We start from the raw sequence: 14,665 nt of genomic DNA, 5'->3' as shown, positions 1-14,665 counted from the left end.
ACAATGCAAGTTAATTAAATTCAAAGAAACAATAAATCATCAGAAATGTAAATCCCTGAAAGAACGATTCTGTATGAATCTCTTGATTCATAGGACAATGAAGCAACCATTTAAAAATGTAATGTTTTGATTTGGTAAGCAATTTACCAATTCAAAGCGTTCTCTGTTACACTCCTAGCTAGGATTGATTACCTCTCTGCTGCCTTCTTTCAGATTTACAATAACAGAAAGGTCCTTGTAAGTATGTAGGACAAACATTGATCATCAACTAAAAATCGGTCATGCGCGGCAAAGGAACATTTAACTATAAAATCTGGATGGATGTTGAACAATCTTTAACTCAGAAACAACAACCTTTCTCAGACACTGGAAAAACAAGATTAAAGGGTTTTTTGATCATCAAGGGGCAAAGGTGCATGTGCCAAGGCCAGCAAGGCCCACCACTGACAATAAATACATTTATTTCTCATAACCTTTTGGAAATCTTTGGCTGCCATTGACAGAAATATATATATATATATATATATATATATATATATATATATATATATATATATATATTAAGATAAAAAAAAATCCTTAGCGTTGGATCTCTGTTTAGGGTGTGTAGCTGTGTTAATATTTAGTCAGTCAGGCAGACAGACAGTCATTCCCTGAAAGAGTATTGACCGAATTACAAATTTTACTGAAACGTGGAAATAGCAGAATAGAAAATGGACGGACGGATGGATGGTCGCATAAATTTGTATGCCTGCGTGGGTTTCCTCCGGGTACTCCGATTACCTCCCACTTTCCAAAGACATGCATGGCAGGATTAATATTTGGGCACTCTAAATTGTCCTTGGGAGTGATTGTGAATGTTTTTTTTTGTCTGTGTGTGCACTGCGATTGCCTGCCAACCAGCTCAGGGTGTACGCTGCCTGCAGCCCGAGTCAGCTGGAATAGGCGCCCGAAACCCTCGTGAGGATGAGCGCTCCAAATAACGGGCGGACGGATGGATGGATTCAGTCGCTGATTTTACGTTGGTGTACTTTATACGTTTTTACAGCAGGGGGCACTACTGTTGTTTTGTTGTACTCTGCTGGTATTCTCCTCTTTTCAGGTGCTGTTCCTGAACACTTCCGGTTTCAGGCGCAGGAATTTGTAGCCAGCATGACGTCAGTCATCCTGCATATCAGTCTTATTTTTCACAGGGAGCTACGAGTCGAGGAGCGTAATTCTACACGGAGATCGCTTTTTGCATTATGCAACGGGTGTAAAAGGATACCAACGACGCTCGCCTAAGTGAGCAGATGGAAGACACAGAAGGTGAGGAGTTAGTTCAGGTTCAAGATGCCGATAAATTATTTATACTTACTACACGAGCGCGAAGCTGCAATGTTTTTTCACACAGGATTGCTTGACTTGATTGACTCAAGTGTTACGTCGCAGCAGTCTTCTTGAAAATGAGATTTCTTTGTTGTAGGTACAGACGAATGCTACTGTGCGGGATGTGGAACGAGAGTCCACGAGCCGTTCCGCATGAAGGTTTTGCAGGATATTTGGCACGGCGCCTGCTTCCAGTAAGTCTCTCATACATACACATCTTGCAAGGCACATGTGGGGAGATACCCCAATGGTATGAAATGAACCGATTGTTTTGCGGTGACATTGACACAATACACATCCTTGGTCAACAAGGCACTGTTTTGGTTTAGTCGCAAATGGCCTTGAGGATAATCCAAGAAGCTTCTGTGTCATACATAGACTAAACAAAAATTGACTTGGTCATGATGGTTGATGACAATCTGTACTTGCGCATGAGGCTTGAGTCCAGACTGTTCAGCAATGCGAGCTATGTGCTTATTTTAATGATTGACAAAGTGGAGTTGAACGTGGTATTTACAGGTCGAGGTTCCATACGACATTGAGCATTGCCTAACAAGCAGATTGCAAACAGTTACTGATTCCCCCTGAGATCTGAGCAGAACATTCTAAGACCTGCCTGCTAAACTGTAGTAAAAGAATTACTCTGTGAAACTTTCACTATTAAAAAAAAACTGTTAACTCTAGGCTAAAATACAATTTTAGCATTCTTGACAATTATATTTTATTTTACTTTATAATTATACTATTATTATTATTTTATTATTATTATATTATATTATTTTATTATACTTACTTTCATAATTATACTTGTACATTATACTTTCATAAAATCCTTACTTTATAATCTTGTGGACAACTTGTTTGGTCTCAGGGAGACTTTCCAATCGACCCATCCATCCATTTTCCGCACCTCTTTGCTCCATGGGTCACGGCAGAGCTGGGTGCACCCTGAACTGGTCGTTGGCCAACTGCAGAGCACAGATTCAGTCACATTAGCACCCACAGACAATTCACACTAGGTGTGAAACTACTAACCATCCAAGAAAATATTTGAGTTGCCTATTTGGCTTTTTTTTTTTTACACTTTCAACCTTTGTCTTTGACTGTTGAGGAGAGCTGAGTGTTCCAAATTAGAAAAGTGTGTGTTATCTCAAAACACGGAAATGATTCCACATTGTCCTTAAACAACCTCAGATTTCAGTCCTGCCAAATTTTTATTCAAGAACATATGTCCACAGAGCCTGTCCTTGTTTCAGAGGCTGAGTTCCTCTCACCATTGATACTCTCCTGCTGCTGCTTCATTACTGACATCCTAATCCATGATGTCATGCTGTCTGTAACTTCTCCACTTTTGCTATTTTACACTAATGCCAGCTCAGATGTGTGCGGTGGGTACAGTATTGTTTATCTAAATGTGCAGGGTTGTTAGAATGGCACCATTGTGACAGTAATGACACACTTCGTCAGAAATTTGTAACCTCATTAGATGGACATAACAAAGTGAGCTAAGCGTGCTTTGCGTGATGGCTATTGTCCACACTCTGCCAACGGACCACCTCCACCTTGTATAACATTCTTACACACTGATGTCACTTTTGTTCCAGTCAACCTGGCAGTATTGAGGCCTATACGTAGCAGCACCCTCCCGCGCTATGTCTGCATTCCTCAGCTACGATTCAGCGATGGGAGTCTGCTGTCTCAGACGGCGACCGTGTGAAACCTTTTGTTTGTTTGCTGCAAAGGAAGCTTGCCTGTTCTTTTGGTTTTCATTGGAAAAATAGGTGGAATAGTTTTTGTTGCCGTTTTCATAGCTGCTTGTTTCTTTGGTTATTTGCGTCTAACTTTCTGTTTTCGCGTTTGGATTTAGCATGATATAGGATATTTTTTTTCTCTTGAGCAAATATGTGGGCGGTAACCTTCATAAGAGTCATGACCTAAATTAACCTGCCTAAAAAAGGAATGTTGTTCCAATTCTGTGTTGTATCAAACTGATTCGTCATTGGGTAGGTAAGAAAAATGCAATTCACTTTTTGGTTACGAGCAGTAAAGAGAGTTGTTGCCGTTTCAACTCGTTTGCAATCTAAGGAAGAGCCACATGAAATGAGCTGTGGGAAGTTGCGCAATACATCAGATCTCCACCATACCACAAACCCACTCAAAAGCAATATTGTGTTCAATACAACACCGGCATGAAACCATAAGTGTAGGACTGTCAGAGCGTTCTCATTCCTTAAAAAAAAAAAAAAGTCTGGGTCCAGAATCTCTGCTTGGACAAATCTTCAAAGCTCAGGTTTGGGCTTTTCTGAGATGTTCTAATTCCTATGTTTGTGTCTCTCATAGTTCTCCACAGTTTCCTTTCATTGACTGTTTTGGTTACACCAATGATGTCAAACGTAAGGCCCAGGGCCAGATTTGGCCCGCCACATCATTTTATATAACCCCCAAACGGAAATCATATTTCTCATCCGCTTTGTGCATCTTTCCAAAGTCTCCCAAAATTGCAACTTGATTTAAATTTCAATAATGTAGTGATATTGTAAACATTTTCCTTTACCAAATCACTTTTGATTTGATTTTGATGAGTTGAACAAGGATGATCTCTTGTTTGACTTCTGATTTCAAAAGTAGGAAAACATAACCACAATGTGGCCTGTGACAAAATCGTTTTTGACACCCCTGATTAAGATGTGTATTCAACTAGATACATCCATTGTGACTATTTACATTCATCAAACACATAAAAGTCAACAAGTACAGTATTTACTTTTCAAGTTTCAAGTATCTTTCCAAGTTTATATTGTGCTCTGCGCACCCTTTAAAGGGGGCGAGCGAGCTACAGACCGTGTGACACAGACTGCAAATAAATCGTGCTTGCGCAAAGCCGCCCGCCACTGGCTGATTTTCACCGCTGGCTCATCCTAAGTGTAGCCATATGTGTGCACGTAAACAATAAAGAATGTGGATCTACAGAGAGAACCGCAACCTGAGTTGTGTCCACTTATTTTGGCAGTGGAGGGAAAATGGGGAATTAGCCCCCAAAGTCTAGGTCTTTCTGACTTGGGCCCTCAGGCAGCAGACAGAGCTTGGTCAGGAGCCTCGAGCTGGAACAGCTAACACCAGACTAAAGTGCTTGAGTTGACATCTTTAAAAGCTTGAATCTTGCCAACTTCACTTTATTGTTACAGACTCGACTTTATCGTTGAATGACCTTGTCAGATATTTTGGTCATAAACTGAAATCAAAGGTCACTACACCCACCAGGATTACATTGCATTTTCTGTCATATGAATAGAAACATAAAATCATCACTCATCATGTACTGGAGAAAAATTGCAACAATCCCACACCCTGAGATAACGTTCCCATGAAAGGTGAAACACTCCCCTCAAAGAACGTCACAACTAACGGTCGTGCAACCTACCACGCCATGCTTTAAACAAAAGAATATACTCGGGCAGGCAGGAATGCAGCTTCAAGGAAATCGGGAATGTTTACTTTACTGTGTTTTTATAGGCTGGGGCTGTTACATTGTTCGTTGGAGAACCACCTGAGTTTGTTCTGAACACCTTCCTGTTATCAGTACGGATTGAAGGACCTTTCAATGGGATTTAAGTGTCATAAAGGATAATAATTAATGTTATACAATACCAGTTGGTCGTGAGTTTTAATTTTTTTTTTTCCCTAAAATGTTTCTCAGACCACACACGTTGAATGGATCCATAGCCATTGTATCAATTTTAAGAATAGAACAAGTTTTGTCATAGTTTTGCAAAGCACAATTTCCTGACGCTGACATGAATGTAAATAGATTAGTTTGAGGATGTCCAATGTGTAAAACCATTTCAATAAGCAGCCCTTCAGTAACCTTATCAGAGCGCTCCGCAGTCGATTGTCCTCCGGCATTCAAAGCCGCTGCCCAGTTTTGCTTAACCGGTAAATCTCGTTTATTGAATGTTCACAACTTGCAGCTGCTTCCCTCTTTGCACTGGTCTGCTTTTTGAATATTTTTTGCCCGAAACTTATGGGTTCAAAATGTCCTCTTCCTCCAGCCTACACCCTTCCTGGTGACATTATGGGTACAATCAGATGGTGAATTAACCGTAATTTGCAACTTCCACACCTTAATTTTTATGTAATTTGGCATTAATTGTTTTATTTGAAACCTGGCTTGCGATACTGCAGTACTACTGAGGTTGAAGTTCTCCTTGATTACAAAAGATTCACACTTCGGAGCAAAAGGCTAATGTGGTAACCGAGATAAGAGGTGCTCTATAAACAACCCGTTGGTTTCACTGACCTTGCTGACCTGAAATCTCTCTCACGTCAACAACCGGGGACCCCCTTATCAACTTAACACACTATAAAACTTTGGTATGTCAGCCATCAAAGTTTGAAGGCCGCACATTGCAGCAGCTCTTTCCACCGTCACACGTTTTGCATTTCATTCACTAATTGGTCTTTTAAGGCAATTTCAGACAAAACCAAAAGTCTTACGCAACCTGTTTCTGTCCTCCTAGGTGCTCTGTGTGCTGTGACCACCTGACTAACTGGTATTATGAGAAGGATGGCAAGTTGTACTGTCGCAAACACTACTGGGAGAGGTTTGGAGAACTGTGTCACGGATGTGCTCTGCTCATGACCGGACCTGCAATGGTAAACCTGACACAATCTGTGTACTGCCTTACTACATCCATGTGATTTGATGATATCTAATATTGAATTTAATGCCTGTAAGATTATACAAACTGCCGTTATGTTATTGTCACTTGATTACGCTTGATGTTTGCATGTTTTCATTGAAAAACATCTTTATTTTAACATAAAATAATGTTGAATGTTTTGTCGCAAACAAGTGGTTGCAAAAGTGACAAAAATGTGACGCCTAATTTAAGTTGCAATAGGAGAAGTTTTGGAAACATTTTCATTTAAAGTCACAAGACATTAGCAACAAACCCTAAAAGTATTTCATTATTATAAATGTTGTGTGTACAGCATTTTATTACAGCTGTGATTTGTTCAAGTACTCTCAAATTTGAGTTGAGAAATAAGAGGCCATCTTGAAATGCTTTCTTTGTATTGCTTGCAATTTTGTTACGGCTTCTGCTACTTATTTTGTAAAAGTCAAACTGTATGTGTAGACTAATACACTGCCCCTTCCAGTGTGCTTTGCTGCCATCAAACTAGAGCCAACCCCCCCCCCCCTAATTAGATAATACCAGAATGCCCACAGAGTGTGTCAAAGCACGGTGTGTTCCAGTTTTCTGGAACACACATTACAAGTCAAGAGAGTGTATGCTTTTGCGGTGATTACGTTTACAGACGACTGCTAGTTTTACACCGGCCGCAGCCCAACATGGCAGCCATCAGCCAACCTCATTTGCGAACCAGCTTCCCCCTTGAGGCCTCATTCTCGACCAAAAGTTCTCCACAGTTGACCTACTCCAGCAGCACTCAGATCGTGCTTCGGGGGGGCCCCACCTCGTGTTCAGTCTTCTGTAGTGAAGCAGCAGCACGGTAAAGTCAACAAAAAAGCATTTGGAGCTCTTTATTTTTGTTTGGCGACTTGCAGGGTATCCAAATGAAATTTAGCTCGCGGCCTTGTTTGTGATAGTTAAGTATACTGGTGTTTCTTTCTCTATTTATATTGGCTAGGGATGTTTTACTCAATAGTGGGTAGAACATAATAGCTAGGATAGGCTCCAGCACCATGCATTAAAATGAGTAATGACAAATAAGGGAAAAAAGACATTTCTTGTAGTGCACAGAATCAGATCTTAAGGTAATGTTGCGTCCAACCACTGAAACCACTGTGCTAATATAGTTTATTATTTAGTCAAATCTAGAATTAGCTTCTTTTTTTTTTTTTTTTATCAAAGCCTCTCAGTGTTCAAGTTGTTGGATTCCCTGAGGCGGATTGTGAGTGCAGCCTCATTTTCTTGGCAAGTGAGTCACAAACAAATGAGCGAAATGTAATACTTGTCATGCTGACATCATCCTCTTGATACTGACTCACGACTCTACTCTCAACTGTTTGTATTTTAAATATATTTTAATAAGCTGTAGTAAAATGTGATTTAGTACGAGAGTGTTTGGGGTCTTTGTCAATCAGGCCCAGCGCAAATTTTAGTAGGTGCTGCCTGCCGCTGGTTGAGAAAAAAACTCAGGATGAAATGACAGCTACTTTCTGCTTCGCTCAAGTCTCAACATTACCCTTTAGCAACCATATTTCATACTGAGACATGAGCTCATCTTGCATGAGCGCAAAGAGCAACAAGGGGCGCAGCATCTTCCAGAAAGATAAAAGCGTCAACAAGATTCTGCATGCGACCCACCGCTTTCAGGTGTTGAAAAACGAGACGGAGCGTCTCACTTGTTCACGTGTCGGTGACATCATAGCAGATTCCAGACTGGCTGAAACAGAAGCAGGTGTTGTGCCTTGTCTCGGCACTGGCGGCAAGAAGTGCCAAGACCATTCTTTTATTGGGAAGGGGAAAAACAAAAACACAAGGCGGCAAAAAAAAATTCAACCAATTGCGTTTGTTATTCCAGGTGGCTGGAGAACACAAGTATCACCCTGAGTGCTTTGTGTGTCTCAGCTGCAAGGTGGTGATTGAGGACCGGGATACCTACGCTTTAGTGGAGCGCTCTAAACTCTACTGGTAAGTGTCGTTTCTGATATTTAATATTCAAAAGGGCCACAATATATAATGTATAAAAAAAACTCAATGTAATGCTTTTACCTTATTCCTGACCTTACAACTGCATTGGAATATAAACCCACTTTTTTTTTTTTTTTCTGTATTTTTAATTTGACAGTTATTCTTTGCTGTGTTTTTTTTTTCTTTTCACTACAGTGAATTTCTCTTGGTTGGATAAAACCTAGAGTAGCAATGATAAAGGTGTTGGTAGATTATTAGTAGTTTAAATGAATATAACATTTTCAGTGGTAAATTATGCATGACAACAAAGTAAAGGTTCTGTAAAAGTACAATTGAATTTTCCATCCATCCATGAACAAGGTCAGGTCACGGAGGAAGCAGCCCAACCCTTAACCCGTCATTTCTATTGTACGACAATATTTCGTAATCTCTTTGTGGTTTCCTAAGAATGGATTCAATTCAAAGTTGTCTTCTTCAATCATAGTTATTTTCCATGACTCCATTGGTGTCGCTCCCTTGAGTGCTGCAACTTGAAACGGCAGCCTGTCGCCGCATGTAATCTCACCCCCCTCTGCTTTTGCACGCAGTGGGAAGTGCTACAAGCAGGTGATCCTCACGCCCATGTTGGAAAAGCGCACGCATGATTCCGTCCTGGACTCCCACCCCCATACAGTGACGCTCATCTCAATGCCCTCCGCCGCCAACGGCAAGAGAGGCTTCTCTGTGTCGGTGCTGCGGGACGTCAACGGTTTGGCCAGCGTCCAAGTCAAAGAGTGAGTGGCGCTCGGATTGGGTGCACGCACTTTCTGCACAGGAAAGATTTTCACTGAATTTCTGATCAGCATTAATTATTTATTGATTTCCATCATAGCCAGATGTGCTTATACGTGACATTTTATTCCCACCAGGGTCAGAGGGATGCTCATTAGTCCCGAGGTGCGGAATGCCATCCACGTCGGAGACAGGATCCTTGAGATTAATGGTGTTCCGGTGGGGGCACTGCTGGAGGAAGAGGTGACTTTGCACATTTGCCCATCCCAAAAAGATTCACTGAGGCTTGACGTACATTCTAATGAGTGTTATAGTTTCATCTCACCTCCCGCAGAAATTCCTTCTGCCCTTTTAGTGTATCAAGTGCACGTGGCAGTTTTGCCATTCCAATCATTCTGCGATCGTTGGTACATTCTTCAGCAGGGAGAGGGTGCTATGAGAAAAAGCTGCAGCACTTTTGAGACTTTGTGTTCTCAAAGCCTCACTGTCACACCATTATCACAGACAAACATTTCTCTCACTGGTGTTTGATTCTCAGTTTTAATTGCCGACGCCGGTGACGTATCGGTTTAACAAGTACAGTGGTCCTCTGTTTATGTGCAATGAACTCGGAAGAATTTGCGATCACGTAGCATGAGAAGAAATTTTTAGCTACAGACATATTTAGCGTTTGTGCTCCCCCCCCACCCGATAGTATGATTGCGATTCAATATGAGATAATTTTTTTCAAGGTCCTCTTAGCATGTTTTTTTTATTTTAAAATACAAGCAACAAATTCCATCTTTATAAGAATAAATGATCAAATCTAAATGTTGAGGCACCTGTTGTTTTGTTTAGGTTGATGACCTCATTCATCGCACAAGTCAAACGTTACAGCTGCTTCTCGAGTATGACCCGGTGAGGCAACGTTTGGATCGGCTCCGACTGGAATCGTCCAGGAACGACCTGGGAGTCCCGGCGACCTCCCGCATGCGCCTGTCCTCGCCACCAAACGCGGTCCTGGAGAGGACTGACTTGGACCACAGCACATTGAAGAGGAGATCATTGAGGTTTGTCTTGGGAAAACTACAACCTTATGGTTGATGTAAGTGACCATGTTATCCGTTTCAGACGGAGTAACAGCATATGCAAGTCCCCCGGTCCGAATTCCCCCAGTGAGCATCTTTTCATTACCCGAGACCTCGGACGCTCTGAGTCTTTGAGGTCGTCCAGTAGCTGCTCTCATCGCATCTTCAGGCCATGCGACCTCATTCACGGCGAGGTTTTGGGAAAGGGCTTCTTTGGACAGGCTATCAAGGTTCCACCTCCGTCTCTTCTCTCCTAATGACCGATTTCTCCTTTGACTATCGTGAAGTTGCAAGCACTTGTTTTCTTTTGCTGGGCTGGCAGGTGACTCATAAAGCCACAGGAGAAGTGATGGTGATGAAGGAGCTGCTTCGCTGTGATGAGGAGACCCAGAAAACTTTCCTCAAGGAGGTAATGAGTTGCAGGAGACCTGCGCTTCCTCACAAACAAAACAGTCCATTGTGCCAACCTGTAGTTTTTTTTCCCCGTCTTCTACAAAAAGAGCTCCACATGTTCCAACAATGATGTCTTTGTTTTCTGCTGCATGCAGAACATTATTTCCGCTCTTGTTATAAAGAATTTATTTGGACATTTAATGTTTGTTTCCTCCTGGGTCAAAGTTCACTATTAGCTGACTGAGATCATCTTCACCTTTTTTTCTTTTTCCTTACCAATCTTTAGGTGAAAGTCATGCGGAGCTTGGACCATCCTCATGTCCTCAAGTTCATCGGCGTACTGTACAAGGACAAGAGACTCAATTTGATTACGGAGTTCATCGAAGGAGGGACCCTCAAGGACTTCATCAGAGACACTGTGAGTTTAGACTAGTGACGTGTTTACATTGTTAAAAGAAACATGAAAAATCAAAGTGACAAAGCCACAGTTTAGTTTGCATTATTATTGCGCTGACTTTTTTTATGTTTTTGCCACACTTGAAGAATTCTGTGAATGCATAAAAAACTGCAAGTCTTTAGTAAGTTAACAATAAATTAAAGTAGACTAACTGTATTTCACATTACTTCATTCATTTGCCTTAATTTTAGCATAAGCCTAACCTAAAAGACAAAAAGATCTATGTACAGTAAATCAGATTTTTTTTTTTTTTTGTAATACTACATTGCTTGAGTTTGTCCAAAATACATGGGAAGTGGACCTTCGGAAAATAATTGTATTTTAAATTTCAAGGAATTAAAAAACACAAAAAACACCCGTGTCGGAGGCTGGAGTGGGCTGGCCAAGATGACAGCAAGTTTTCTGTCATGATGAAAATGTCCTATTGATGTTCAAACTTTTCTTTGCTAAGCCCTCGCAATTATATTTCCATTCATATTCGTCTTACTTTTTTTCTTAACAGGATCCGTTTCCATGGGAGCAAAGGGTGAGCTTCGCGAAGAGCATCGCGTCTGGCATGGTGAGTCGGCTGTGTGCATTTTGCAGGCACTTATTGTAATGAAGGTCCAGTCCAATATTTTCACGTGGGTTTACTTTCAAAGACAAATCCTCGATGAACTCCATGTGCATTTTTGTGCAAGCTTTTTTCAGTCTTCATTTTTCCCCCAAATATCTTTTTGTTTCAGTCCTACCTTCATTCTATGAGCATCATCCACCGAGACCTCAACTCTCACAACTGCCTGGTTAAACTGGTAGGTGACAAAATATTGGAAGCATATTTCACTCACAAATTCCCAAGTTCAACGACATTGGACTCCAAATGAATCTGTCAACAGGACAACACTGTGGTCGTCGCTGACTTCGGACTCTCCCGACTCATCATAGAAGAGAAAGTGAAGCCGTCACCTGAAAAGAACTCCACCAAGAAAAGGCTGTTCCGCCGTAGTGACCGGAAAAAAAGGTATACCGTGGTTGGAAATCCCTACTGGATGGCCCCCGAGATGCTTAATGGTGAGTTCTATAACAAACCAGTGCTTTGGTGTCTGAGAGAGGATGCTCAATCCCACAATTGCTTTGGTTTCAGGTAAACGCTATGATGAGAAGGTAGACATTTTCTCCTATGGAATTGTTCTTTGTGAGGTGAGGACTGACACAGAATGAAATGAAATATTGCCCCGGTTTGAGTTAAATACTCACTGGTTAATTTTGGACCCTCACCCGCCTATCCTGTCATCCAGATCATCGGAAAGGTCTACGCAGATCCAGAATGTCTCCCCAGAACCCTGGACTTTGGTCTCAATGTGGGAAAGTTTGTGGAGAAGTTCCTCCCCGAAGACTGTCCACCAGCGTTTTTCCCGCTGGCTGTGGCGTGCTGCGACCTCACACCAGACAACCGGTGAGACACCGTCTAAAATCATCCGTCATAAGAAAACGATATATGTACAGTAATCCACGGGCTAATGTTTTACTCTCCTTTCTAGTCCTCCTTTCCAAAAGTTGGAGGACTGCTTCAAAGCTCTGTCCCTCAACCAGGAGCTGGGCATCCCTCTCCCATCCGAATTAGACGAACTCCATCAGAGTCTGAGTCGACTCCACTGGCCCAAAGACAGTTCCTCCCCGGCGCCGAGCCCAGATGAGCCCCAATCCCCCAAAGCGGCCCCCTCGGACTGCTCCGGGACGTCAGACAACGGTACTTAGGACTGGGCCTTCTTCTCGAGCCACGTGTGACCTGCTGCACCAATAACACGGAACAGCGAGAGGAAAAACATCCCGCCAGAGCGCTCTCATTTCAGAGTGTGAGTGTGAGATGCATTTCAGGTCAACAGTCGTTACTTATGACACATGCATTTAATGCACGTAGTTCTTCTTCTAATGTTTACGGCGCAGAAATGCAATAAGCAGCTCGATCGCGGTCTGGTTCCAAACACAAACTCCACCGCATTTGATGAGTCAGGTTTTTACAACACTTGGCGTTTCAGCCATTGTTTAGGAAATTCAGTGATCAGTTTGACCAGCAGAGGGATCCCTCCTTCTACCACTTATGCAGGCAAGGGGGACGGACCGCTCATTAAATTCCATGCAAGGTTGTTGCTCGATGTTTGCACTTTTTACATTTTTGTAGCAGTTTCTCACATTTTGTTTGCCAAACTGTCACCCAAGTCATGTTTTCCATATACTGTACATTACCTGCTGCTTTTAGTTTTCAAAAAGGGCTTGTTGAGACACTATGACCTTAAAAACTGTTTTGTATAGAACTGGATTGTTATTTTCACATCCATTTTATTGTGGATATTGTACATATGGCTCAATATGAGATCTCTCTTTTTTTTTTATGGAATCTTTGATTTTAGACATTTCAGTTGACTGTAGGTGTTGATTTATTAGCTGGTTTAGTAGCGTCAAGGTACTGACAGCTGTTTACCCACTGATATAATAGTTCATTATAGTATTTGTATTTTTTAGGGACAAAATATAACTTTCTTCCCAGACAATACAATACGTCAATTTCTATAGCACCTCAAAAAACATTACCAATTGTTCTCATACAATTTCAGACTTTTAGAATTTATTTGGACAGCACACATTGTGTTACTATTTCGATAGTTTACCTTCTGGATTACTGTGATGGTGTTACTTTGTGACAGTCTTTTACACTTGTTGGAGTAAACAAAAATGATGAAGCATCACTATTAGTTTAATGGTGTTGGTCATTAGTTTGAGTGTTAAATGTGATTCTTTGTTGACCACTGACTTGTTTCTGTTTTTAAAGTTGTGTATTTACAAACCGGATTTGGTTGAAGTTGGGAAATTGTGTAAAATGTAAATGAAAGCAAAATACAATGATTTGAAAATCCTTTTCAACCTATAGTCAATTGAATACACTACTCAGACAACATATTTAATGCTCAAACTCAAACTTTATTTTATTTTTCAAATAATAATTAACTTAGAATTTCATGGCTGCAACACGTGCAGTAGAAGTTGGGAAAGGGCATGTTAACCATTTTGTTACATCTTTCCTTTTAATAACATTCAATAAATGTTTTGGAAGAGAGGAGACTAATTCTCTTAGCTTCTCATGTGGAATTTTTTCCCATTCTTGCTTGATGAAACGCTTCAGTTGTTCAACAGTCAGGGATCTTCCCTGTCGTAGTTTACACTTCATAATGCGCCACACATTTTCAATGGGAGACAGGTCTGGACTGCAAGCGGGCCAGGGGAGAACCTGGACTCTTATTTCGAAGCCATGCCGTTGTAACACGTGCAAAATGTGGCTCGGCATTATCTTGCTGAAATAAGCAGCGGCGTCCATGAAAAAGACGTCACTTGGATGGCAGCTCCGGCCCAGAGAACCCGGCGGCGTTTCTGGCTGTTATTCATAAACGGCTTTTGCTTTGCATGGTAGAGTTTTAACACGCGCTTACTGATGTAGTGACAAACTGTATTTAGTGGTTTTCTAAAGATTTCCTGAGCCTATTTGGTGATATACTTTACACACGTCGGTTTTTAAAGGCAGTGCCGTTTGAGGGAGCGAAGGTCACGGTCATTCAGTCTTAGTTTCCGGCCGTGGCGCAAACTTTCGTTTGCGCAATATCTACGAAACCGTAGCAGTACAAACGAAGGTTATTGCAGCACAAACGAACTGTACCATTTTGGTTCCATTTGGAAGTAAATGGGGGGCTGAGTGACATCATCGTTATAAATTAAATGTGTAATAGCTACGAAACGTAGCAGCACAAACGAAAGTTTTTGCAGCACAAACCAGCACAAACAAAGCACAAAAGAACGGTACCATTTTGGAGCAGATGTGTGGCTGGGTGAACTCTGGATGACCTATAAAATAATCTTTCATAAGTAAAAAACCGCTGCAGCACAAACGAAAATTTTTACGGCACAAACCAGCACAAACA

General features: G+C 41.5%; 1 protein-coding gene across 1 annotated transcript; it reads left to right on the top strand.

The window, feature by feature from the left end:
• The first annotated feature begins 1,140 nt into the window (after positions 1-1,140).
• limk2 (LIM domain kinase 2) lies at positions 1,141-13,606 on the top strand. Its single transcript, XM_049716670.1, has 16 exons — positions 1,141-1,308; positions 1,466-1,562; positions 5,886-6,021; positions 7,918-8,027; positions 8,615-8,800; positions 8,936-9,041; positions 9,636-9,847; positions 9,909-10,095; positions 10,188-10,274; positions 10,545-10,676; positions 11,218-11,274; positions 11,441-11,506; positions 11,591-11,765; positions 11,839-11,894; positions 11,993-12,150; positions 12,236-13,606. The coding sequence occupies exons 1-16, from the start codon at positions 1,293-1,295 to the stop codon at positions 12,450-12,452; spliced, it is 1,998 nt and encodes a 665-aa protein (XP_049572627.1). The 5' UTR covers positions 1,141-1,292; the 3' UTR covers positions 12,453-13,606.
• The last annotated feature ends 1,059 nt before the right edge of the window (positions 13,607-14,665 follow it).

This window comes from Syngnathus scovelli, chromosome 3 (assembly GCF_024217435.2).
Source record: "Syngnathus scovelli strain Florida chromosome 3, RoL_Ssco_1.2, whole genome shotgun sequence".
NCBI classification, from domain to species: domain Eukaryota; kingdom Metazoa; phylum Chordata; class Actinopteri; order Syngnathiformes; family Syngnathidae; genus Syngnathus; species Syngnathus scovelli.
Note: the sequence above shows the minus strand (reverse complement) of the source record. Positions and strands in the feature narration are given on the sequence as shown.

What these genes read in the sequence shown, in the direction of transcription:
- limk2 (XM_049716670.1), top strand. An exon ending in TGGCACGGCGCCTGCTTCCA is followed by an intron (nt 1,563 to 5,885) that starts GTAAGTCTCTCA and finishes CTGTCCTCCTAG; the next exon opens with GTGCTCTGTGTGCTGTGACC. An exon ending in TTGAAGAGGAGATCATTGAG is followed by an intron (nt 9,848 to 9,908) that starts GTTTGTCTTGGG and finishes TATCCGTTTCAG; the next exon opens with ACGGAGTAACAGCATATGCA.